Source organism: Petaurus breviceps, unplaced genomic scaffold (assembly GCF_028583685.1).
Source record: "Petaurus breviceps papuanus isolate PSGF00001 unplaced genomic scaffold, PetGlider_PUasm1.0 91133, whole genome shotgun sequence".
In the NCBI taxonomy this organism is placed as follows: domain Eukaryota; kingdom Metazoa; phylum Chordata; class Mammalia; order Diprotodontia; family Petauridae; genus Petaurus; species Petaurus breviceps.
Window position 1 is genome coordinate 96,177,722 of NW_027187419.1, and position 26,953 is coordinate 96,204,674.

General features: G+C 38.2%; 1 protein-coding gene across 2 annotated transcripts in view; it reads right to left on the reverse strand.

Moving 5' to 3' along the window:
- The window catches only part of STK39 (serine/threonine kinase 39), a 331,699-nt gene that overhangs the window by 62,227 nt on the left and 242,519 nt on the right, over positions 1 to 26,953 (reverse strand). For both annotated transcript variants that reach the window (XM_069080684.1, XM_069080683.1), the window contains exon 15: positions 3,387 to 3,439. In XM_069080684.1, coding sequence (XP_068936785.1) covers positions 3,387 to 3,439 — 53 coding nt within the window. The remainder of the gene's footprint in view (positions 1 to 3,386; positions 3,440 to 26,953) is intronic.

Here is a 26,953-nt window from a genome sequence, read left to right on the forward strand (position 1 = left end):
TTCAAACAGCTCCTCTGACTATGGTTATCGATAAATGCCGTAGGCCCTCTTTGTCCCCCCTGCCCTCATTCTCCTAGATGTCTGACATTTTCTTATATAGTCTCCTTTTTCATCTGACACTGCTGACCACACCATTTATTCTTCTTACCTTCCACCTTCACTTCATTCTCCTCCTACCTGGTTAACATTCCTTGTCTGTATCCTTTCCCAGCTTTCCATCCTCCTGCACTTAAATGTGGGTCTTTCCCTCCTCTTCCCAACAAAGCTTTAAGTTCTGGTCCTCTTCTCTCCTCTCTATACTCTTTCCCATAGTGATCTCAACCACTCCTATGGTTTCAATTATTACCTCTATCAAGATGCTCCCAAATCTCTATCCAACTTCCAACACCTTTAATTTCTCTCTAGAATTTCAATTCCTTATTCCTAGCTGCCTGTGGTTGGTTATCCCTGCCTGCCCAGATTTCCTACTGACATTTCAAATTCATTATGTCATGTCCCCTCCAAAACCCACCCTTCATCCCAATTTCACTATTTCTCCTGATGGCAACAACATCTTCCCCCCAAAAAAAGGTTAGAACTTTGGTATCCTCTTTGGCTGTTCCTTCTCTCTCTCATCAGTTGTCAAGGCCTATCAATTATTCCACAACATTTTTTTTTTTTTGCAATTTTCTCTATGTTCCATTCCCAATGCAAATACTCAAATCCTATCCTCTATCAACTCTCTCATATCCTCTCTGGTCTCATTTTCTTATTTCTGATATACCATTTTACCAAACTATCTTTCATACTTATACAACTAACTGTCCCAATATAGTATCTCATCAAGTTGCCTGTATTTTCAAAAACCTTCACTGAATCCCACTGCCTCTTCTACCTGGCCCTCCACAACCTATCTTGTTGACATTATTACATAGTACCATATCTCTTCACATTCTCTAGAGATGCAAGTTAAAATTAATTCTTGGTCCTCCATTCTCACCTTGCCCTCTTCCTAAATTTTGTCTTTGTTGATACCGTCACCCATGCATGAAATGAAATCCCTCCCTCACTACCAACTTCTACTGTCTCTGTTTTAGACTTCTGTTTTCTCCAAGACCCAACTCAAGTTCCTCCTCCTTCATAAAGTTTTCCCTAACTACAAGAGCAGAAAGTAGTCTTATCATTGTCAAATTTCTTTTAGCACATCACCCTGGGCCTCCCTTTTGTACTTATCATTGGTTTTTGCATATATGTTAAAGTCCCTCCGTCTTTACCCTCCCCCAAGCCCCCTTCCATTAGATTATAAACTACTTGAAAGCAGAATCTGTGTCATATTTATCTTGCTATTTTCAGTGCTTAGCAAAGTACCCTGCAAAGAGAGGGTGATCAATATTTTCTGAAATGAGCCAAATTAACTTGAGATCCAAGAGTGGAGATTTTAAAAGTTAATGGAAATCAAAAGCTATGAGGAGATACAAGAGTTCTTGGCTGCCCTCAATGAATTTAAGTCACTAGGACTAGAAGAACTATATCACAGGGTAATACAATAAAACGTGTGGACGCAGAAGACCAGCATTTAATATAGACAGCATATGGGAAAAAAAAAATAAAAACTATGGAGAAGAAAAGTGCCACAGGACTGCAGAAAGGCAAATATACCAATTTTCTAAAAAGGGGAAGAAGGAGGATTCTTCATATTACAGGTCAGTAAACTTGACTTCAAATTCCAGAAAAATTTTAGAATACACTATTAAAATAATAGTTTATGAACACTTAGAAGGGGAAAAGGTAAATATTAGAAGCCAGCAAGGATCACGTCAGACTAAATTCATTTCCTTTTTCAATAGAGTAACTAGATTAGTAAATCAAAGTAATGTCAGAGGCCATAGTATACCTGGATTTTATTATCAAGGTATTTTAAAGATTCAATCAGGACACCCTAGTGAACAAGATGGAGAGATGTGAACTTGATAGAGATAGCAGAGCTAGTAGATTTGGAGCTTACTGAATGATTAAATCTAAAGAATGGTGATCAAGGTCAACCCAAAATAGCAGTCTCTAAGGAATGACTTAAGGAGAGATCCTTATTCTAATTGGTTCAATGATTTTATCAGTTACTTGGATGGCGACATATTTTTCAAATCATGGGGGCATAAAGTTGTGAAGTCCAACACGCTTGAAAACAGAATTAGGATCCAGAAAGATCTCAATAGGCTAGAACAAAGGGCCAAATCTAAGAGAGCTCCTGTCATAGTGGCTTTGTGAAAAGGGCACTGGAATTGGAAAGTCAGAAGATATTAGTTTAAGTTGTTACTTTTCCACTGAGTACTCATGTGACCCTGAGAAAGTCACTCATGTAGTCTCTCTAAGTTGTCTGTCTTTAGAATAAGCACCCTGCAGGGATCAAAGAATGTCCAGAAGAGCTGTTTTGCATGGCTGTAAGGCAGTATATACTGCTCTCTCCATAGTACAGCCCTGCCTTTCTAACTGGGGATGTTTAATATGAAGAACAGAAGATTCAGAGTGGATGACATAATTGCCTCCAACTTTATGAAAGGCTATCATGTATGGAAAATGGAATGACTTTTATTTTACTTGACTCTAACATAAGCATGGGTAAACACGACAAAGAGATGGAGTCTGACGAAGACTGCAGCGATATCTGGGGAAGTAGAAAGGTTTCCATTACTGAAGGCCTTCAAAAGTAGAGGCTGGGTGACCATTTCTTAGCAATGCTTAGGAGTGGACTCCTGCTGAAGTGTGGACTGAACTAGATGACCTCTCAGGTGTCTTTAGACTCTGGGACTCTCTAAACATTGACTGATATGCATGACTTTATTTAATCACTTAAAATATCTGTCTTCCAAAGCAACTGGGATAGATTAGACAGTACTCAAAATTTGCCTAGAATATAAAAATTCTATTCAGCTGAAAGATACATTAAACCTACCCATATTTACTAACATCTAAAGGAAACACAAAATTTTCCATCAATTTCTTACAACACAGACTTCTATAAAATCAAAGTATGTTATATTTCTCAATAGAGTAGTTGTCTGTTGCTAGGTTCTTATTAAGTTTTCTGTATAATTCTCATTAGGTCCATCCTGCTTTCTTTTAAGCTTTACTCCAACATTATAAGTGCCTATTTCCAGGGGTGAGCTAATATATATAGTCTCATATATTTTATTATATATGTTCAAATACACAGTATATGGTATAGCACTGAGCCACTGAGACTCAAGTGGGCTGAAGGATTTTGGTTTGGAATTACTGTAATAATACAAAATTCCTTTATTGGGAGAGGAAAAAAAACCTTTGAAACATTAATTTATTAACCCCAAACCAGTAATCAATTTCCGAAATGTGCTTCTGGGCAATAAAAGAATAATTTCAATAAAACCTACCTCTTCCTGGAGTAAACTCAAATCGTATGTCATTAAGTTCCTTTCTGGAGTTCCTGAAATACATTATACACAACACATTAAAATCTAATGAAGCGATGCTTAATCAAACTAAATGTATTCCAATTTTTATACAAGTTGATGTTAATATGCAAACAGCATTTTACAGTTCGATGCTACAGTATTCCCTCGACTCAAAAACATATATATAAAGACATAAATAAAGGAAAGGACTTATGGAATTGAACAGCATTTACCTAATAGCAGTACTCATTTCACAATACTAATTTATAATATTTATTTTTCAAAAATTTTTGCCACATTGGTAACATAAAATAAAACTTGGTAACTGAAACTCCTAACATCTTATTATGCTGCCCTGTTTTATATACACTTATCCCAATCAATCAAACGCTATTTGCTTCCTTAATTCTGTCCATAATTTCCAAGGCACAGTCTACTTTTATCAAATCACATATGAGCAAGCAACAAAAATGTGCAGGAATGTATTCAGATAACAGGGCTTAGACTCATGATTTCATTGGCACAGGGAATTCCCAGGTGAGCAAACTCTTTCTACCAATGTAGGCTGGCACCTTGTCTCTAAAATATAGCTTAGAAAGTTGCTTCTACATACAATAACATCACATATTAAAGTAGTGCTTTACTATTTACTTTGGTTTTCACCTTTATCATCTCATTTTAGCCTCATGATATCCTTTACAGATGATGACTGAATTCTGGAATAGCTCGATAACTTACCCAAAATCAAGTTTGGTAAATGGCAAGTGGTAGAATTTGAACCTGGGTCTTCTAAATCCAAAGCTCCTTATACTACACCAAAGTCCCAACATTATAATTATACACAGAAGAAAAAAATTAAAATGTGAATTATGTTGCTAATGAAAACACTGCAAGATGCCCTTGAAGAAACCCTAGGATGAGCGATTACTTACTGAAAATTCTAAAGTTCACATAATCCAATTTTAAGGGGCCATATCAGCTAATGAGCTTGCAATCTTCTGTTTTTATGGGTAGAGAAAGAAAATCTGATTTTACTGAAGAAGGAAAGTTCTGATGAGGAAATTCCCTCTACCAATAAAAATAGCTCCTGCTCTGCAACTTATGGTCTAGGGCACTGAGAGACTATGGACATGCTAGCATTACCTAGGCAATTTTCATAAAGATTAAAGGGTTTGGAAAGGGGGGATGAATAGTAAATTTCCATTTAAAACTTACCAAAAAATGTGGAAAGGGAACAAAACACTGAATACATCAAGAGTTTTTCCACTTATTCTAATGTTGAGTAGGGAAGGCATGAATATGTCTATGTGTGTACACACACACACATACACATACACACAATTTGGAAAAAATCTTTCTTTTTCACATATGCTATTATATAGCATACTGATATAAGGCACATTGAATGAATGCAACAAAGAACTAATTAAAAAAAAAACACAATTTGAAAAATTGCAATGGAAAAGCTAGATCAAACAGCAATTACTAAAGGAAGAAAATATGTTAGAGTAAATCACTGAACTGTTAAATCATCTGACCAAAACCCAGAGAGAAGGAATATCTGAATAATGCTGTACTTGAATCACCCTGACTCTCCACACTGGTGCTGCATCTTGTTGTCAAGGTGATGCTGGGTTCCCCAGTTATGCCACAGCAGTGCAGACTCAAGCAGGGCCTATCAAGTTGGAAAGGTTTCAGTGTGGACGTGCCCATATGCTACTGTTTGAGAACCAGCTGGAGGGTAAAGGAGGCCCAATTTTGGCCGTAGCAACTCATGAAGACAATTGTGACTTGGGTTGGTGAACAAAGTACCTAAACCCACAAAAAGAAAATCTGAAGCAAAAAGAAAAAAAATTAAGTATGTTTCACTTACTATGTGGAAAAATAATTAAATATCCTTTAGGATATAAAATTCTCTAATGTTTCCCAAACCAGGTTCATGGGCTCACAGCTTTACGATTGGAAGGGATCCGTTTTCGAACTCCCTCATTTTGTAGTTCAGGAAACAAGCTATAGAGTACACAACTATAAAACACTTTTAGGACTAAAATATATTGATGGATCCCATAAATACTGGGGGATGAAAGAGAGGCACGAAAGAAAGACTTATAGGATGACAGAGAACAGGTAAAATTTTGTAGTAAGCCTACTTTCAAGAAAAGGTAATTTATTTTCATATGAAGATTTTTGTTGTTCAGTCGTGTGAAGCTGTAGACCATACTTTTCAAGAGGTTTTCTTGGCAGACGTACTGTACTGGCTTGCCATTTCCTATTCTAGTGGATTAAGGCAAAAAGTGGTTAAGTGACTTGCCCAGGTTCACATACCTCGTGAGTGTCTCAGGCCAGATATGACTCCAGACACAGCCCTTTATCTGCAGAGCTAGCTAGCTGTCTCTTTATATGAGCACAATTCCCTATTTAATATTTTAGAGGGGAAAAACATCTCTATAATAATATAAATAAAATATTTAAAAACATCTCTATAATAATATAAATAAAAAAACATTTTCTGATATAATTTCTATTCACACCTACCAGACCTAGTGACTGCTATTTAAATTAGCTACTGTTCATGTAACCACAGCTGTTTAGTTATTCCTTTATGAATTCAAACCTAAAATATTCTCTTCCTTTGAAAAGATCACAATGATGGATTGTTAGCAGTAGACTTGTCCCATCAAGATGAAATATAGTTGGAGAACCGCCTAATTGGATCTGACTACTGAAGGTCATTCTTTTATAAAGAATTAATCTCTTCAATCTCATCCTTAACACCTTTAATTGAAAGTACATTTACTTTAATTGATATGGCACAGGATACTCTTGATTTCAAGGAAACTGAAGATTTGTAAGATTTAAGGCCAGAAATTAAGTCAAAGCAATTTTATGAAGGCAGTCTTAAAGAAAAAATAGCCAAGTTTCAAAACACAGGTTTTCTTAAAGGTAAATAAAGCCTTTAGAGTAAATCAACTTGCTCCCATTATCAAAATGCCACAAAATCCCAAGGGACAATAGTTAACTCACTGCGTATAAGTCAAAGAAGAAGAGACCTCTTTTTGTTATGAAAACACAGAGTCCTTCTGTCAGCAGAAGGACTGGAGTCAAAGGGCCTACATGCAAATCAAGGCTCTGCTATTTACTGTGCAATAACCTCTCTGGGATTCAGTTTATTCACTCCTCGGTGACCTCTAAGATCGCTTTCAGTCCTAAATCTACCATCCTGTGAACTGAGATTTCTCTGCTCTGATCCACTGGCTTGACCTAAAGAAATTACATCACAACAGCTTTAACAGAAAAGCAAATACCACCCACAGCACTGGGACTGAATGACAGGATGCGAGGTCAGGGACAACAAAGAGAACACTGAGATCTCCCCTCCAAGCGTGGGAAAAGGCTGGTGAAAATCAGCACTGTGGAGAGGACCTAACTCTGGGCTTCTTGGAGTCACGAAGATCTGGGTTCCAAAGAGCTTTAGACTTCTTTTAGCTATAAGATGGGCCCAGGGAAGTCATTAACCTCTGTTCCTCAGATTCCTCATCTGCACGATGAGAGTATGGGCTAGAAAGCTTCAAAAGTCCTTCCCAGATGTAAATCTAGGATCTCGTGAAAATTCCTAATTAAGTTTTCAGGTTGCAAGAAGTTTCCTTTAAAAAAAATCGTAAAACAAGGATTCAAGAAAAAATAACTCCTATGCATATAATACTTTCTACAATGCTTTATGCTAAGATCTTTTTTTTTTTAATTCAATAAGATTCAGTGAATGTTCCTCAAAAGTAGTCTGCTGATGAACTAAATATTTAACTAAGGTAAAAGGGGAAAAAAATACCCCTTTATATTTTTTTGCATTTCATTCTGAAAAAATCAAAGAAAAAAATTATAATTCCTATAAAGTATCTGAATTCTCATAGACAATATGAAGAGTCCTGGGGGAAAAAAATCTTTAAAAAGCTACCATTGACAACTTGTTGTACCTATCTGTGTTTGAGGCTAGAGAAGTCAAAAATGAAAAAAAAAAAATACCCATTCCCTGCTCTGGCGCCCACCTGTGGAATGTGAGTGTAGCCAGCTAGATCCAGTCAAACTTCTCCTTAGTTCTGATAGTTACTATTGCACCTTTGACCCCACCCTTCCCAAGGGCTTTTCCTGCTCATGCTGGGAGAAGGAAGAGGAGAGAAAGTGAGAGGACAGGGAAAAGGAAGGAAAACCCTATAGACAGTTTGCTTCTGTCTTTTGGGACATTTAAAAAATATTGCTAATAAACCAAAACCCAGTATTTACTGGCATACAATAAACACACTGAAAACATACAGGCATATTCTGAAGATTCAGGTGGGTTTTAGTTCTAGTTCTGCCACTAATTACAGCCACACCTCTTCTGGGTTTCTGGGATTTAAAAAATATATGCAACTAATCCATGAAATAAAGAGTTTCTACATTTCTAACAAGAAAAAACTAAGCTAAAAAAGGGATACTTCGGGTCTCATTCTCCTTCAGAAGGCAAGTGTTATAAGAAATAGAGGAAATAAAGTAAATCACAAAACCTCAACCATGGAAGGGGCCACAAAAACAAATTCGTTCAATGTCATGATTTTACAGAAGAGAAAACTGACTTCTAGAGAAGTGCAGCTCTAAGTAGCAAAAGAACATGAGGTAGAACCTAGGTGTCCTGAATCCCAAACTTAAAGAATCTTATTTGGGAAAGGCCAGAAACATGAGTAGAAATCTTTTTTAATAAATATCATCAATAAGCAGGTTGAATTATCCAAACCTCTACTTAAAGACCTCAAGTGCAAAGCAGTTTGTTACCCTTTTGGCCAGATTTGTTGGTCAGATTGTTAAAAGCTGCTGTAATTTTCCTCCCCAACTCCTTTTATATTGAAACAAAATCTACTTCTATGCAACTTTCAGCCCACTGTCCATGTTCTACACCTTTTGGAGTCAAACAAAATCAAAATAATCTCACTTTTACAGGATGAACTCAGTCATAGTTCAGGACAATGATCTTATGCCTTACCTCTCCTCCAGCCTTAATTAATATCTTTAACATATATAATCCCTTCAAGCAACCCATCCATGGTTTCCAGTTCTCCACATTGTCCTGGTGGCCATCCTCCGGACACATTCTGGCTTGTTAGTGTCTTTCTGAAAATTCAGTGCCAGAGAAGACTATGGTTTGACCATCACCTCCTTCATTCTGCATTCTCATCTATTAATATAGCCCAAGAGCACCATCAATTTCTATTGACTGAACTGGGTTTGCAGCTTACTAAAACTCTCAGCGAGCTCCAGTTCTCCCAAGCACTCCCACCCCCTCCCCCACTGCTATTTGGATGTGTAACATCATATACTTTTATTATTACATTTGGTTCATCATTCCAGCCTGTCATTTAATGATCATTATTTAAGATCATTAGTCTACCATCCAGCGTTCTAGAAGACCCAACTTCCTATAAACCACAGATTTGATAAACATATCATCTAATATGAGAGTTGAAGAGAAAAGGCCAAAGAATATATCTCTATGCTACTCAACCATATGCCCCTTTCTAGGATGGCACTGATCCATAAACCTCTGTCCTTTGAGTCTACTCATTCAGCCCTCCTTATCCTATGATAATTACGCAACAAATCCCTATCACCTCTTAACCCTATACAATTTTCTTTCCAGAATGCAGCAAAATGCAGCAAATGATAATTTGGACATTATCACAGTTTATGGAATGCTAACTGAATTCTCATCACTGTTGTCCTACTAAGTATACTATTTACATTGAAAGTATTTATAACATGATAAAGTATGTCACAAGGAACAGAGTGTTAGAGATAGAGTCAAGAAGTCTTTAGTAAGGGCCTACTGTGTTCCAGGTACTGTGTCAAGTGCTGGGAATACAAAGAAAGACAAAGAAGAGATTCCCTGCTCTCAAGCAGCTCACAGTGTAACTAGGGAGATAACACAAAAACGACTATGCACAAACAAGATACGTACTGGAAACATCCAACAGAGGGAAGGCATTTACTTAATTAAGGGAATCAAAAAAGGCCTTCTTAAAGAAGACAAGACTTTAGCTAAGACTTAAAGCAAGCCTGGAAGTTAGGAGGCAGAGATGAAGAAGCATGAAGACAACCAGTACAAATTCGCTAAATTAGGAGATGGTGTGCCTTGTGAAAAGGCCAGGGATACCAGACTGCAGAGCAGGTGGGGGATGAGTAAGATGTAAGATGACTGGAAAAGTAGAAGGGGGGTCAGACAATAAAGATCCTTGAAGGCCAGAGTTTTTTTTTTTTTTATTTGATCGTGAAGAAGATAGGGAGCATCTCTAGTTTACTACAGAAGGCAGGGTGACAGAACAGACCCTTACCTCATTTTCCTTATCTGTAAAATGAGTAAAATAGCAGCACCTATCTATCTTACAGGATTGTTGTGAGCATCAAAATATATAATGTACACAAAAGACTATGAACTTAAACCTTAGAGCACTATGTAAATGATATTATTATTATATTCTCAATTGTTTTTCTTCATGTGTTGTGGATGCAAAAGCCAAATAAATGATCCCTTTTCCCCAGGGAGTTTACACTCTGCTGGGAGACTGAGGAAAAAAATCATCCAGTTCAGTAACATAAAATGTTAACAGTAGAAGGAATTTTATCTTCAAATGTTTCCCAATCTATTCTATTTGTTGTAAGAGACACAGATAGAAATGAGTTTAATTGCAAAGGTACTCCCCCTCACCCCCCACCCCCCCGCAATGAATAAGTCAATTGACTTGGAAAATTAATATCAATACAATGGGCTTTTGTAGTCAATTATTCTTCTCTTCAGCAAGTTAACAGTAAGCAGACTCATATATCTGTATTTTGGGGCATAAGTTCTCCCAAGGGAAAAGTAAATCTTACAATCAGGCAGGCACTCTCAGGTATGACTCAGAACTATTATCACTTAAGAAATAAAAAGGAGAAAAAAATCAGAGGCAGAAAAGCCAAAATATGTATAAAAATAAAAGTGAAAAACCAGATCATTTCTTCTGATAAGTGTGATACGTTAAAACAAGCCAAGATAAAGTAAGTTTCCTAAGAATGGGTCTTCAATTAAGGGTAAATCACGTTAAGAGTAATTTATTAAATATCTACTATATGCCTTGCAAAGTAGAAAGAAAAAAGTACAAAATATGCTCTTTGTCTTCAAAGGAATGACTTTCTGTCTGAGGAAGCACAATTTACATGCAAAAAAAAATTAGAGAAGAATACAGCTTACAATTAAGTTCTGAACTACATGTTACAGTCAATATGTGTCATAAGTATTCAGAGACTGGGGATCAATACATACTGGAGGCTATAAGTGTCTTTAAAACATATAAAGGTCCAGAATGCGAAAAGATTAGAGCCCACTGATCAAGAGGCCTTGGGGCCTCCCGTGTTAAGACCTATTTTTCCTGAGAATGAGAAAAGCCCAGAAATCATTCATCCTGATCTTCCGTTCTCAGCACTCTGGGAGCTGACCACCTGGTCAGTCTCATAGGGATCCTTTAGAACAATGACTGGACCGGGCCTCCAGACGCAGGGCAAAGTTGGCTCAAACACCAGGAAATACAAGAATAGTCCCATACAACCAAGTCCTAATGTCCACATCCCGCCACTCAGAAACTCATTTGTTACCCACAAGTCCAAACTTAGTTGTGGGAAAAAGCCAAATAGTTACAGGTTGTTTCATACTATTACTTTCAAAAAATAGTATCTGATGCAGCATATTATTAATGAGCTAGATCACGCAAGTGGGGTGTCTTAAGCATATCTGTGAACCTTAGGTTTACACACCAGTTAAGAGCATTTTCTTCCAGGACTACAATATTGGGAGCAGGCTTTGGTAGTGCAATATATTCCACAGACTATGAAAACAACAAGAACTCCTCAGCTACGTAGCCTGTGGGGAACAGCCTAGCTGTATGTGATTTTACACATCTATCAGCTAACTCGAAGATCCAAATACAGACCCCTGCATATGGGAATCACCATGGGAATCTGTGATGCTCCATGGGCTACAGCTGCCTATGAATAGATTATATTATATTATGCATAAAAAGTTTTCATCACACAGGGCTACTGTATTTACAATCTATGAAAGTATCATTCATGCTGCAATGGTCTAAAACAAGTTACCAATATAAACCATTCTTTGTTTTTTTAAGTAGAATGTTCTTAACACCATAGGTGGCATTTCTGTGTGGGATGATACTACAGGTTATGCCCATCCTACAGCTTCTGTGTTAAACCCTGAGCCGTGAAGGAAAACTAGGCCTTCTGAGAAGCAGAGGTGAGGAGAAATTATTTCTTCTATTCCAAACATGGGAAACTGTGTGCAAAGTTAGGGAGATGGAATATGGAACAGCAAGAAGGATAGTTTGGCTAGACAACAGAGGGCATGAAGGGGAGTAATGAATAAAAAACCGTGGAAAGACAGGTTGGGGCCCAGTTGTGAAGGGCTTTAAATACCCAAGGGACGGGTTTACATTTGAGTTTAGAGGTAAAAGGAAACAACCAGAGTTTACTCAGTGAGGGAATGATATAATCCACAACATCCTACAGCTACTAAATGAACTGCAAAGTTCATCCCACAATCATTCCTCTCCTGTCTTCTTGCTTTATTTGAACCTGAAAAATTAGCAGAAGTACAATATTTACTCCCTGGGTCTAAACTGAACTTGCTCTTAATCTCTGGAGCAGAAATATATTGCACTGGGACTGAAATGTTCAAGGAAGATAAATCATTTGTAGTAGAAACCATGTAAGCCTCACTGGAAATTTCCAAGCACCAACCAACAGCCAGAGAAATAAGAACCTCGGGTTAACACCAAACTTACTTCTCAGTGATACACCCATAACAAACCAAGGCACGCATTAATTCTCAAGCGATGTCATTACTAGTAAACAAATAAGCTGCTCATCTTCACCTGCATATTCTTAGAGCTACTTTTCATATTAACAGGAGACTATTTTTGTAATTAAATAATGCAATTGGTCTCAATGTACAATCAGACCAGGCTCATTACTTTACAGTCATCCCCAGTCCTGACAGTGCTATTGGGCAATGTCCATGCCTGTTGACATAACTACACCTCAGAGTGTCAGGCATGTCAGATATGATGTCGGGGTGATGTGTAATTATTATCCAACAGCAAACAGAGAAAGAAAAATACCCTAACCCACTCCTACCAAACCCTATGCAATCTGATCTATCTAACCTACATCTCCCCATCTGTTGACCTTGACTTCTGGACCTTTGCATTAGGGCACAGATATAGAAAAGAGGCAAGCCTATGCAAGAGGAAAAAAAAGCAGAAATTATTAACAAATTAGTTTCCTTCTAATAGAGGAAAATAAATCTCACACTACCATTATTCTTTTCAGTAAGTGATAGATCTGCTGTCGGGTAACATGGGTTGTCTTTTAAGGCGGAAGTTTTTAGACTAAAAGGCCAAGAAACATCTTTTCAAAATGATTCACAGAACAGGCTGAAATTATTCTGACCACACACACAGGCTTGGAGAAAAATTACGTGACTGATGATTTGGGTCAAAGATTTGAAAGATTCAGTTGACAAAAATGATTAAGCTGTTTATCTAACATTGGGTACAGAAACGAATATTCACGAAACAGCTTTAAAAAGTATAAGAGTAAACAATTTGGCAGCATCTTGAACAAACCCAAAGCTTTCTGTAGGGCTAAGCTCAGAGTAGTTCTATTTGGGGGAAATAATACTCTTACTCCAGCATCATATTACTGGCTACTAATAAAGACACATATTTGTCACAGCATGTAGCTACAGTACTGACAGGCAGTATGTGGATAGCTGTGGGAGAGTATCAGAGGATAGGGGGCACTTCAGTTACTAAGGAGATCTCTGGGTACCCTGCATGGAGGGGATGTAACAAGAAGAAAGGAGAATGAATTTGAGAATGTGAAGCTAAGATTGTTACCTTATTGAAATTATCAGTTAGCACAAAAGGAGGAAAGAAATAAACATGGCTCAAGGGTTTGCTATGTGCCAGGCACCGTGCTAAGCAGTTTACAAATACGATCTCATTTAACCTTCACAACCTCCCTTGGGAGGTAGGTGCTATCTGGTATCCTCAATTATCTCCTTGTTACAGATGAGGCAGGCAGCCCCGGGGTGACACAGCTAGGAATATGTGAGGCAGAATCTGAACTCAGGTCTTCCTGACTCTAGGCTCACGCTCTATCCACTGTGCCACCTTGCTGCCAAAGTTACTCCTCACAAGCACTGTCACAACATTAAGTTTAATGTTTAAAATAAGTTATGAATTGGTTTTTAGCTAAAATATAGGCTGTGTAATGAGTGATGGATTTGCAAGAAGGCTTGAATTCAAACTCTGACTCTGATCATTACATACCTAGGTGACCCTGTAAAAATCCTTCAATTTCTCCAGGCCTCAGTTTCTTCATCAGAAAAATCAGAGTTACAGCCTAGATGACTAGCTCCCTTCCAGCCTTTCAGACAAGGTCGCTTTTAGTTTTAATTGTATGATTCTACGATAAACAGTTCTTGGTGTCTTATTTCTGGCTTAACATTTGGATGTGACGATGAAATTGTGAAGCGTGATTGGCTTTGAAGTCATTACCTTTATCAGCTAAATTCAGAGAGATTCTGAAAATTCTGCTGCCCTCTAAATCTCTCCTTTACAGATTAACATTTAATAACTTTGCTTTGTTGTAGTAAAATCATCAGAGATCAGACAGGAAACTAAGGTATAGCAACATTAAAAAAAAAAAAAAAAAGAACCTTGCCCAGTAGACTCTTAGTAAAGGTTTTGAGTTGAATGAAATTCATTACATACCAACATTCACTTGAGAGAACGGTGATCATCCCAGAATATGTACTTTTCTAACATTTTACCTTACGTTTTGGCAATTTGTTTGTGCCAAAACAGAATACATAGATATCATCCACATTTTCTACACCAAACCATTAAAGACATCTTTGAACTTAGAAATACTTAGAGAAATGGTGCTACAAGTTCAGAATTCTGTCATAATGATGATCATCACTGCTGTTATTACTAGAGCTGTCACTCTAGGCTGTTGGCTAGCAGTGACTGCATGGAACATGAGGAAGACAACATTTCAGGATCTTACTGTAGTTTGAACATTAAAAATGCATTTGGATCACCAGCAGAACAGCAGGTGCCAATTTAACTATGTACTTTTCCAGAGCATAAGTAGAATCTTACTCTCAGCCAAATGTACAGTACTCACTTACATTCGGGCCCCAGTCTACTGACCTCCTTCAGCTTGTTGATGTGCTCACTGAAAAAATATTTTTAAATGACCTGAAAGGGCTTTTTATAAACCAGTGTCTACCCCTTGCTGCCAAACAGCTGTGTAATTGAAAACCCTGAAGCCAGGATCAAAGTTGGATATGGATGATCCACAATCAGAGAGCCTTACTAATGGTCACCTGAGCTTTCTCAAAAGCTAGAATCAAGAATGTCCATGCTCACTCCTTTGCCACTCCTGGAACACGGATAACATAGCTACTGTCTATGAATATCCATTTCAGCCTCCTCTACTGACCCTGATCATCAATGGGCACTTCTGTTTATGTGACAAGTGCTTACTTGAAGGCTTTTAAGATATAGAGGAGTATACTTATAACACTAGTATGATTCCACATGTATCAAAAATGTGACAAATGCTTCAAAACAATATGTCTGATTAATTCAAGATGTATATTATATATGTATAATGTATATAAATTACATGTATGACACTGCCAAGCATTGCAGGAGACAAAAAAATGAATATGCCATAGTCCCTTCCCATAAGGGTATTAAGGAAGAGAAAAGTATACAAATAATTAATATAATACAATAGTAAATCAGTGCCAAAAAGAGAAGTACAAAGTTGGTGAGGGAGCTTTACGGGGGGGTGGGGGGCAGGCAAGAGGATTTATAGACAATTTGTAGGGGAGATTCAGGGAAGAATTCACGGAGGATGAGCCATATGAAGGATATGTAACATTCTGACAAACAGAAATGGATAGAATGCCAAATGAATAGTACACATAGCTAGCTGAAAGTTGAACCAGTACTAGAACTCAGGTTTTCTAACTCACACTTTGGTGCTCTTTTTATCCAGCAACTAGGGAATGTGTGAGAGTTAAGGCTCAAGTGATCATTAAGGACTTAAAAAGTCAGGCTAAATTTAGACTGCATTCTGCACATAAAAGGGAACCAATAGAGATCTTTCAGGGGTAAAAACAAGGATAATATGACAAAAAAACACATCTGGGGAAGATTAATCTGGAAGTGGCATGAAAACAGACCATGGCAGTAAGTTTCTTTTAAAAAGTAAGCTTCTTTAAAAAAAATCCAAGAGGCTATTGCAATAATCTAAACATGAAGTAATGAGAGTCAATAAAGATGGAAAGGTTAAGAAGAATGAATGTAAGAGATACCGCAGAGTTGGAAACCACTGGTGCTTTGAATGTGGTAGGAAAAAGGAATAGAAGTAAAGCATGCAATAAAAAATAGAAGGGCATGAACCTTGATCACCAAAGAGAATGGTATCACCATTAATTAATAATAGAGAAACGAGGATGTTCTGGGTTGGTGTTTTTCCTTTGTGGAGGAGGAGGAGGCAAGGTAATGAACCTGGTTTGGGATAGGCTAATGTTGAGTTACAAGGAAACCATCTGGATCAAAATATCTAGTGGGTAGTTGGAAAGATGGGACTGGTATCTGAGATGGGTCAGGAGTATGTATACATGTATATTTATATGTATCTGAGATTCATCCACAGAGATAGTGAAATATAAGGAAAATAGCAATAAAGATGACCAAGGATTGCAGTAATGATCTTAGTTTAAGTCAACTAACTTCTCATAGCATCAGGAAAATCTGTAAAATTGTCATCTGATCAAAAACGACCCATCTCCTCTTGCAGAGGGCACATCCTTTACCAGTGGAGGAGTTCCTAACATTGGATGAAAATGCAGACAAAAGTCCAGACCAAAAAAATAAAATAAAAGGGCTACTAACTATATACTTATAATAAGAGAAAAAGAAAACCTCAAGTAATAAACAATATTTTTCTTTCTGATTAAGTCATGCTGTACCTGCTACTAAATTTTAAAGAAAAAAAATGTGTACATACGCACACTCCTCCCGCTTCCCCCAGACTCATATCCAGAGCAAACATACATGCTTGCTATAAATTCCCCTTGCTGGGATGACAGAGAAAGTGGGATTGTAGATCTCATTTACGTCAAGTCAAAAGAAGTGTCACAGCCACAGGCAGACCTCAACAGAAGATCTAGGCCACTGCTCAAGCAATGACTTTTTTCAAATGCCTCCCTGGGTTTCTGTCTTGAAATGTACTGCAAGCTCATACTATTTTATAAAGATTTGGAATTCTCACAGAAGATTTCACATTGTAAGTATTTTCAACTATGTTCACCCTCTCCGACCTGGTTATTCAAGGAGTATTATTATTCTGTATCCTCAAGCTAGAGTATCTTAATTTCCATTTTGCATTTGAGTCCTGGTTGCTTCGTTACATCTAAGATATAAATATCTTTGGGTGAAGGTTCTCCTGATATGAAGAAATTGTCTGTCAGGGGAAATTTCATAACAGAGCAACATTAAAAATTACCTTTATTTGGGGGTTTAGCTGTTTGACAGCAACCTCCATAAACCTTGGCGTGCAGGGCACTTGATAAGAAATGATTACTCTGTCCTCTGGGGAGGTTTTCTCTCTTAAAAATTTTTCTCACCTCCACAACATGTTATAGTATAAGCATTTCTGTATTATCCCTTTCTTCCAGAGTTATATCCCCTAGGCAGGAACATCAGTAAGTACCTAAAGGTAACTTCTGAGGGCTAGGGGAAAGGTCCCCATGAAAGCTGTGGAGTATATCAGTGGTACTGTCAGTTCAATGTCAGAGATACCCTCCTTGTAAAGTGTCTCTCTTGCTCCTCTGACTTAATAGCTTCTTCAGAGTCAGTTTCTATGATATAGCATGAAAATGGAATGGAGGGAGAAAAAATATGTCCTTCTGCTGTCATTCAATATGCAGTTTTCATGCCAAGTCTGCTACAATAATTCTGCTGTTCCCTGAATGTGGTGGCTTACTAAATGCCTTGAAGTCAGCATTAGGCAGGATATGTCACTAAAGATCAGCCTAGTTTGATCATCAAAATGACAACAGCCACCAAAAATCTTGATCAAGTATTGCAATAAAGTCCGAAACATATGTAGGAGACAAGACAAAGGCAGCATAGCATATAGGATCCTGGATGTGGAAGGAGGAGGGCCTGCAATTAAATACTGTCTTAGCACTTATGGGCTGTGTGACCTTGGCAAGTCACTTAGCCTCTTTATGCCTTAGTTTTCTCATTTGTATAATGAAAGATTAAGTGGTTTCTAAAGACCCTCCTTGCTCTGATTCTGTGATTCTACTAGAAGAAAAAGTTAGCAATGCTAAAAATAACGGTAAAGAAAGGATGGAAGAAAAGTTGTTGTTGTTTTTTTTTAAGAATTACAAAAAATGCTGAACACACACATTTCCACCCCAAATTCACATACCTTTATGGGAAGTGGGGATAAAGGGTAGAGATGTAGTGACAGGGGAAAAAAATAAGAAAATAACCTGGATGAAGCATTAAAAATATACAGAAGAGAGAAGAAAGAAGTTTAAAGGGGGACACAGACAAACATGGCACTGTTGTGCCACGCTAAATTTAATATATGCTTTTTAAAAAAAATTAAAGCTATATGCAATAGATATTCATGGATTCATATACAGTTCTCTTTTACTGTTCTCTGTATATGGAAATGTCCGTGATACTTAAGTTCACAATAATAAAAAAATAACTTTTGTTTTTTAAGAAAAGAAACGTAATGGTGGCAGGATCAATGAAGTACCCTGAAACAGTCTAAAGGCAAAGATTAGGAAAGCAGCCATGGTGAGAGGGAGGCTGGCAAGACAGTGGATTACAGCAAGGGAGCCAGAAGGGTGTAGGGGAAATGAAAGCAGGCACTGAGCCACAGAAATACCAGGTATGTTCAAACCATAGCTGGTGGCTCTTATCAAAAATTTATTTTTTTTTTTAAGTCAAAAATCACATGGCAGAATGGAGCCGAGAAAGACTGTTGATCTGGAGATTCTGGTTTCAGTCCCAGTTCTGCCATGTATGAAACCTCAGGCTAGGCCCTTCTCTCTGGGCTTCAGTTTCCCCATCTGTAAAATGAGAAGATGGACTAGATGACATCTAAGGTTCCTTCCAGCCCTAAATTCATGTTCCTCTGATCCCTTCCAGCCCTAACATCCCACAATCTTCCTAATAACAATCTCCATCACCTCCTAGATCTCTTCTTCTGATCCACAAACAGCCACCCTCTAGCAAAGCTGCTGGTCAAGTCCTACTCTACCATCAAAAAAAAAAAAAAAGGAGAGAGGAGATCGACTTCCATAATTAGTCCAGTTTACAAAGTCCCGCCTCTGCCTCCTCTGAGCTCCAAAGCACTTCTGATATACAGCATTCATTATGGCAATCCATTTAAAACTATCAAGTTACCTAGATGTTATAGGTGTTCCAATCCCAATTAGACTATCAACTCACTGAAAGCAAAGGGCTGTCTTCTCTCTTATAAAGATTTAGGATTTTACTGTAGCTTTCTACAGAAGGCAGTGTGGTACAATGTTAAATGTCCAGAATTTTGTTTAAAAAAAAAAACAAACTGGGTTTGAACCTCACCTCCGCCATTTAGTACCTACATGACTTTGGAGGGATCACTTTAATGGGCTTCAAATATGTCATTTGAAAATGAGAGGACTGGATTAGATGGCATCTCCAGCTATAAATTCATTACCTATAATTAAAGAATAACATTTCCACCTGTAGCTTTACAGAATTCATTATTACTATATTATTCTCAAGCCCTCTCTGCCAAACTCATCCCTCCTCCAAAGGCCTGAGATCTAATCTCACTAATCTGAGACTAACTAGTAGTTGTATTACTCTGAATGCCATTTCATCTTCTCTATAAAATGGGATTTTATAATACCTACAACATCTACCTCATAGGTTTTGCTCAACAGCAAAAGAAAACATGTTTATATAGTATTTTGCAAACTTTAAAGTTTTAAACAGCTGGAGGTTATTGTCAATAATTATTTACTATTTCTGTTGAGGTTAGTACCATGCCAGGTCCCATTTCTCACATCCAGTTACTTTCCCAATCTTGGCCACTCTTCCTCCACAACATGTCATGTCTATTCCTTTCTCTCTGTTCAAACAACCTCCATCCTAGTTCAAATAGCCCTTGTTGCCTCGTCTAGTCTACTGTGTCCTCCCCATCTCCAATCTATCTGCCATACAGCTGCCAACTCCTAAAAGACACATCTGACCATGTCATTTCCCTATGCAATGGCTCTCTATGACATGCATGATAAAACACAAAATTATTGGCACAGCAATCTGGCGCCCACGGATCTTTCTAGTCCTATTTCCCATTATTCCCCACTGTGTACTTTCCCTTCCAGTCAATGCAACCTCCTATGCTGCTGACAAGCTATGACAATAATCCATTGCACAGTCCTGCACCATACCACACAGGTGGTACTCCACATGTGAAAAGCTTCTTCTTCACAACCTTCTTCAAAGTACAGCGAACGGACCTTTCCTAATGTTCCCAGAAGTCAGTGTCTTCTCCTTCTAGAATGTACTTCCATCTGTGGGGACACCTCCAGTCGTCTTCATCTACCTCTTGTCACTGGACCCAGATGCCTCTGGAGGAGAGAGTGAGGCTGGGGACCTTGCACAGCCCTGCCTCACTTAAATCCAATTCACTTGCAAGTCATGGCATCACCTGCTTGATGTCACGGTCCTCTTCAAGAAGAAAGGACAAACAACAACAACTTCTATCTGTAGCCCACTCCCCACTTAGGAAAACGTACATCCCTTGACGTCCAAGACTTTTCCCCTCTTTCTCTGTGTATCCCTTGTACCTGGAACAGTTACTGATGCATAATAATCACTTAATAAACGTTTGTTGAACTGAATTTGTATTCCCCATAGTGTCTAATAGAGTGCTACACGGTGAGGAGATGAATACTCTCATTAGATCCTCTTTGGAGGAACTGCCATCTAATTTAATTAGTTGGTTAATTAATTAATTTTGAGACTGGGTCTCCCTATCTTGCCCAAACTGTAAGTGTAGTGTACACTTATGGGCCCAATCCCAATACTGATCAGCACGGATGCTTTGACGTGTTCCCTTTCTCCCACATGAGACAATGTGCCCCTTCTTAGGCAATCTGATGGCACTCTGCCCCCAGGGGCTCACCACCTGGGAATTGGGCGAAGTGCAGACACCTGATTGCCTTCTTGAGCTCAAATGACCCACTAATCTCAAACTTTCCCAGCAGCAACATCTGTGTGTACCATAATGCCTGGTCATATAATTTATTTTAAATATGCTAATTGATTTCCTTTATGTCACCTTGATTTTGTTAACCCTTTTCCAAGAAAAAAGGCAGGACAATTTGTGAATAAAATATTTTAAATCCTGGATGGTTTTTTAAATGCCAACTGGCAACAGAAAAGAATATTATATGAGATAATATAAAGTGTATAATAATATAATAAATAATAATAAATAATAAAGTGTATAATAATATAATAAAAATTCTGCACAGTGCAGAACATAGTAGGTGCTTAATAAATGTTCCCCCCCAACCTTCCAAAAGAATTAGTAACCTAATGCAGTTAAGAAAAAAAAATCTGATACATAAATTTTTTGTTAATTTGCAATGTGAGTTTATAAATATGGATGCTCAAAATGACAATAAAAATAATGACATTTATATGGTACTTCAAGATTTGCAAAGCACTTTAACAAGCTTGCATGATCATTTTTAAAAGCTAAAAACTCATCAGAGCACTCCAGGACAAAAATTTTTTTTTTCTGGGGCAAAATTCAACAAGTAATAAAACACCTACTACATTCAAAGTATTGCACTTACATGCACATTGATTGCTCAAAATTTAAAAACCAAATTCAAGCTCATACTGCATTTGTGAGTGAGCTGGTACTATTTTCCCAATTGCAACAGAACCTAGAAGAAAATCCAGTCATAAACTAAAGATATGATTTTATGTGATCCCCAAGGTTTTTCCACAAAGAGCTCAGAGACAATCAAGTCACCATGTTGACAAATTCTCCAAGTAGGGGATTGAAAAGTTATTCCAAAGTTTCTACCACAGCCCATTCTAATTCATCACACCAGTGAAGATGCAGTGCAGTGGAGAAAATTGATGAGTTCACTGGAGTAGCCCCAATGCAAAAGGCTTGCCTCTAGTGCAGAAAGTAGTTTCATTTATTTAGTTACGACAAAAGCCCTGGAGCCAGTTCTAAAAGAAGATGTGTCCAGAAAAGATAAGTGAGTAGCACTGGGTTTCTGAGAAGATCTTACACATGTAGCTAGGGGCCAGGCACACTTTTTTTTTTTGCATCCAGGAAATGTTAACTTGCATTATTAAAAAATAATAATAATTCATGTTTCCCTTAGAGACCAAAGTTATTTATCCATTTAATTTGGGCAAACTCATCAGAGCAAAAACTGGAACATATTACCACAGGAGCCTACAGAGTTTTATTTTTTTAATATGTAAGGAAAGGGTAGGCAGCTATCTCTAGAAGACAGTTCAAGTTCAGAAAGAGTATAATTTAAGCTAGGATACCTCTATCTCATTACAATATTGATCTACCCTGCCCACCTCCTCTTTCTATAGGCTTACTGACTTCTAAAAATCATCTGAACACCTGGTTTTTCTTTCCTATAACAATTTTCAAGTACAGAATTATTCTAAGGTGCTCCTCTTCTGCTTTTCTCCCCCATCTCCACACACTCCTTCCCTTCCACCCCCAACCCCATTCCAAGTCCCAACTTTAAGACAGTGTAGCAGTGAATTCAAACACATCTCAGCAACTCTAGACAAAAGTCTGACAATTTCTTCTCAGAAAGCAAATAAAAATAGGAACAACGACAGCAATAATAACAATACTTTAAATTGTGCAGAGAACTTTATATATATTTCATTTAATCCTCACAACAGCCAAAAAAAGTTAGGCACTATTATCACCTCTATTTTACTGAGGCAGAGAGAGGTTTAGTGACCTGCTCAGGGTCACACAGATGATAAGATTCTGAGCAAGTGGAAGTTTGGTGGCTAAGAGAATGATTTCTGACTGCTGAGTGCTAAAGGAGTCCAGCTATGGGTTCGAGATCCCATTACATCTCCGATCCCTGGCTATGTGCTAAAATGAGCAAGAGGCTCTTTGACAGGATGAGAATAGAATTGACTCTTACAATATCTGGCACATCATGTCCATTCCATGAATGATAAAACACTTCTATGATCTTTGGCTAGAAACAAAGATGGGGGCTACCGTTTTACTGATATTGCCAATGTAGTTAATTCCTAAATCAGTCACAAAACCAAGCTAAGGAGATAAAATAAGCAATTGTTTCAAAGAATCCCACGTCCCTGATCCTGGAGGGGTATCCTATATGAGAAGCACAGGTCCAGTCTAAAGTACAGGGGTATTGTAGAAACCTTTAACATCATTTACTCTTTTGATAACATCTCAGGAATCACTTCTATGCTATAATCAATGCTTCCTCCTGAGAAAAACCAATCATTTTAGCATATATATTTATTTAAGTTGTATTATTAAGATGTAAGGGAGGGGAAGAGGGAATTGTGTATTTTGTATGTCTGAGTACAACTTAACATGTTGTGATTTGCTGAAGAATGCTACTCTAAGTGGAGCAAGTGATCAAAGAAAGAGGCATCTAGGAAACAAGGAAATCAAAGTGAGGGGAGGTGGGGGGTTAAAGAAGATGGACCATCACCTGTGTATCAAAGAGAAACACTTTTCTTTAACATCCGCAGGGCCACACCAGTGACCTGCCTCCCATTCTACCGCCAAGTTTATGACTAAGACTTTTACCAAGTGGTGCAAACTTTCCTAGCTCTTCAATGGTTATCAAATGAAACAAAAAATATGTTCTGGGAAGCTTGTTTTCAACAGGAACATAAATGCAGAGAAAGCACCAGCACTGACATATGCTTGTTACTTTTCAAGATGGAGAATTTTGAGCAAGAAATCTTACCATTCATCATCTCCAGAGACCTGGTAACCAAGAACTTGAAATCACTTTGAAAACAGTCCCCTGAATTACTCAAATCTGATCAAGAGGACAAGTCCTCAGAGACAACCTTCCCATAGAAAACTGAAGTGCAGAATTGCTTAAAGGGCTAAGAAGAGCAGCAGATTCCCTCTGCTCAGACTGGGAAAGTGCTCCCACCTGCTGCTAAGAAAAAGAATATAAAGGGCTTTCTCTGGATGTTACCTCACATGGAACTTCAGTCTAATATTCTGAGGAGGTAAGAGGCTGCGAACAAATGACACTGGGGTTGTGGGCCTGGGTGATGGCAAGATGCTGGTACAACAGTAACAGGGAAGTCTGAGAGGAGAGGGGTGATAATGACCTCCTTTCTGGATCTGTTGAGTTTAAGATGTCTACAGGATGTCCTGTTTGTGATGTCTAACAGGCAATTGTACTAAGAGACTGGCGGTAAGGAGAGATGGAAGGGCTGGATAAATCAACCTGAAAATCATCTGCACAGAGATGACAGGTGAATGCAATCCCCACATCCAATCTGTTGCCAAGTCCTGTCAATTCTACCTTTGCAGCATCTCATGTAGATTCTCCCTTCTCTCCTCTGGCATTGCAAAACCCTGGCACAGGCCTTTATCACCTCACAGCTGGACCTATGGGTTCATCTCCCTGCCTCATGTCTCTCCCTTCTCTAGTTCATCCTTCACTCAGCAGTTGTTGGTATTTTTAAAGTACAGGTCTCAACATGGCACTCTCCTAGTCAATCAACTCCAGTGGCTCCCTATTATGTCCCAGATCAAATATTAAATTCCATAACCTGAATTTTTCCAGCCTTCTCAGTCTTCTACTTTACTCCACTCTCCCTCCATCCCCCAAATACTCTATAATCCAGTGACACTGACTTCCTTGATCTTTCTACATCAGGTAGTTCATCTCCCAACTGTCCATTTTCACTGGCTTTCCACCACACCTGGAATTCTCTCTCTCCTTACCTCAACTCCTGGCTTTACTGGCTTCCTTTAAGTCTCAGCTAAAATCCAACCTTCTAAAGGAAGCCTCTCCCAGGCCTCCTTAATGGGACTGCCTCCCCTCTGAGACTATCTCCAATTTATCCTGTGTATGTTTTCTCAGCAGATAGCTGTCTGCGTCTTGTCTAAAATGTGACTTCCTGAGAGCAGGGGCTGTTTGGGGCTTTCTCTGAATCCCCCAGTGCTTAGCACAGTGGCACATAGCATGTGTATATTAATATTTGTTGAGCCAGTTGTAAAAGGCCCTTTAAAAATTCAGTGTTTTGTGGAGCCAGAAGAAGACAGGCTCCATGAGAGCAGTGACTCCTATATTTTTGTCTTTATCCTCAGTACTTACAGATAATAGACACTTAAAAGTACCTTACATGTAATAGACACTTAACTTTTTTTTTTTAATGGTGAATATTCTCCCTAAATTTCTGAATCTTCCCTGGCAAGTAGTCTAACTTTAAGCAAGTAACTTGGCCTCTCTAAGCCTCATTTTCCTCATGTTACACTATGGGTTACACTAGATAGCCTCTGGTCACTTCCACTATCCATATCTACTATCCTAGATGTATGAATTATATAACCAAAATGAGTATCCACAAAGAAGAAACAAGGGACTTGTGAATTAAGTGTCACATGCCAAGAGTATTTCTTTGTTAACACCCAGCTTTCCCCACTTCTAGTTTTCCCTTTGCCTCCTGGCCCCCTGTATTCACCAAATCTGGAACATTTCCAACATTGTGACAATGATGCAATCTTTTGAAGAAACTCTGTTGAACATGTCAAAACACAGAAACGGGATTGGAAAATGCAGGCGCACATTTCTTTGAACAGTTTGTGAGCCTGCTGCAAACTGAGATCTCATCCATCTTTGTGGGTATTGGATAATAGTGTGCCTGATGATAAAAAAAACAACTTCTGTCTTCTTAGAGAATATCCAAAGACTGGTATATACAACACCCTCATTCTCGACAGTCTTACAAACCTAAAGGACTGCTAATTAATTCCTATGTGGTTTTTCTACCATATCATCTATTTACAGGTTTCCCAAATTCTAGGATTACTTTTGCAAAGTGAAAATTAAATGTTAACAGCACTTCCTCTGGACAGTTTCCAAGGACTGCTTTTACCCACATAAACTATTATGTCTAGTTTCTATGCACTGAATGTATAACCAAGAAAGCATTTAAACTGGCACTTAATATTTTCTTTTTGATTAGTGGGAAATGTGACATGAATAAATCTAAGGAGTTGAAAAATCTTCTGTCCTTGTAGTTATAGAGATAGGGACCTGAAATTTTACAGAAATTTGGCTGAGGGAACTCCCTCTCTCAATACAGGTCAGTACTTTTGCTACAGCTAAGACTATAGTCTCAGAGAGTTGCCTAGACCACAGAAAAGTTAGCTGACTTGCACAGGGTCCCACAGCCAAGATGTGTCAAAGACAGGTCATCTTGGATCCTGTCTTCATGAACCGTCCTCTATTCACCACACCACACTGAGCAAATTTTTCTGAATACCACAGCTCCTCCCTCAGGCCATCACCAGATTTGTAAATGTGGTAGACAAAATACCCAGAAAATGAATTTTGTATAAACAAGTCAGTGTTTTTCTATGGCAATGCCAGCTCTCATATTTAGAATCTATTTTTAAAAAATACTTTCTGATGTGCCTGTCATAATATTAAATGATTAGGAGATGTTAAAGGAACAATTTAAAATCAGTGAAAAGACAGATATAGGCAACAATCCTTAAAAATATTCTGTCTCCCAAATTGAAAGCACAACTGAATGTAGGAGGCTATAAAGGATGCTAGAGGAAGCTACTGCATTAAATTCAAGAAATTTGAAAATGGGAACAGCTAAGTAGTCCAGTTTGGCTGGAAAGCAGAGTAGTATGAAAGGAGATTTGAAAAATAGGCTGGAGCGAGCCTGGGGAGAGTCTGGAAACAACAACCGGGAATTTACATTGTTTCTTGTAGGCAATATGGGAGCTTTTGAAGCACAAGAATGACCCACTCATAGGTGCATTAGGGAAAATCACTTCCATGGTGGTATAAAGGTGAGATATTAGGGAAGGGGATAGACCGGGGAAACCAGCAAGGAGCTATTACAATTGTTCAGTCAGAGGTTAAAGAGGACTTGAATCAGTGATGTTAGTGGTGGTGACAGAATGGATGTAACAAATCATTCAGACACCAAGGGAAAGAGCAAGAACGACATTAAGGTTTCAAGCCTAGATGACTAGAAAGATGGTGCTACCATCAACAGTGCGGGAGAGCAGGAGGCAAACCAGCAAAGAACAGTATCCTGAGCACCCAGAGA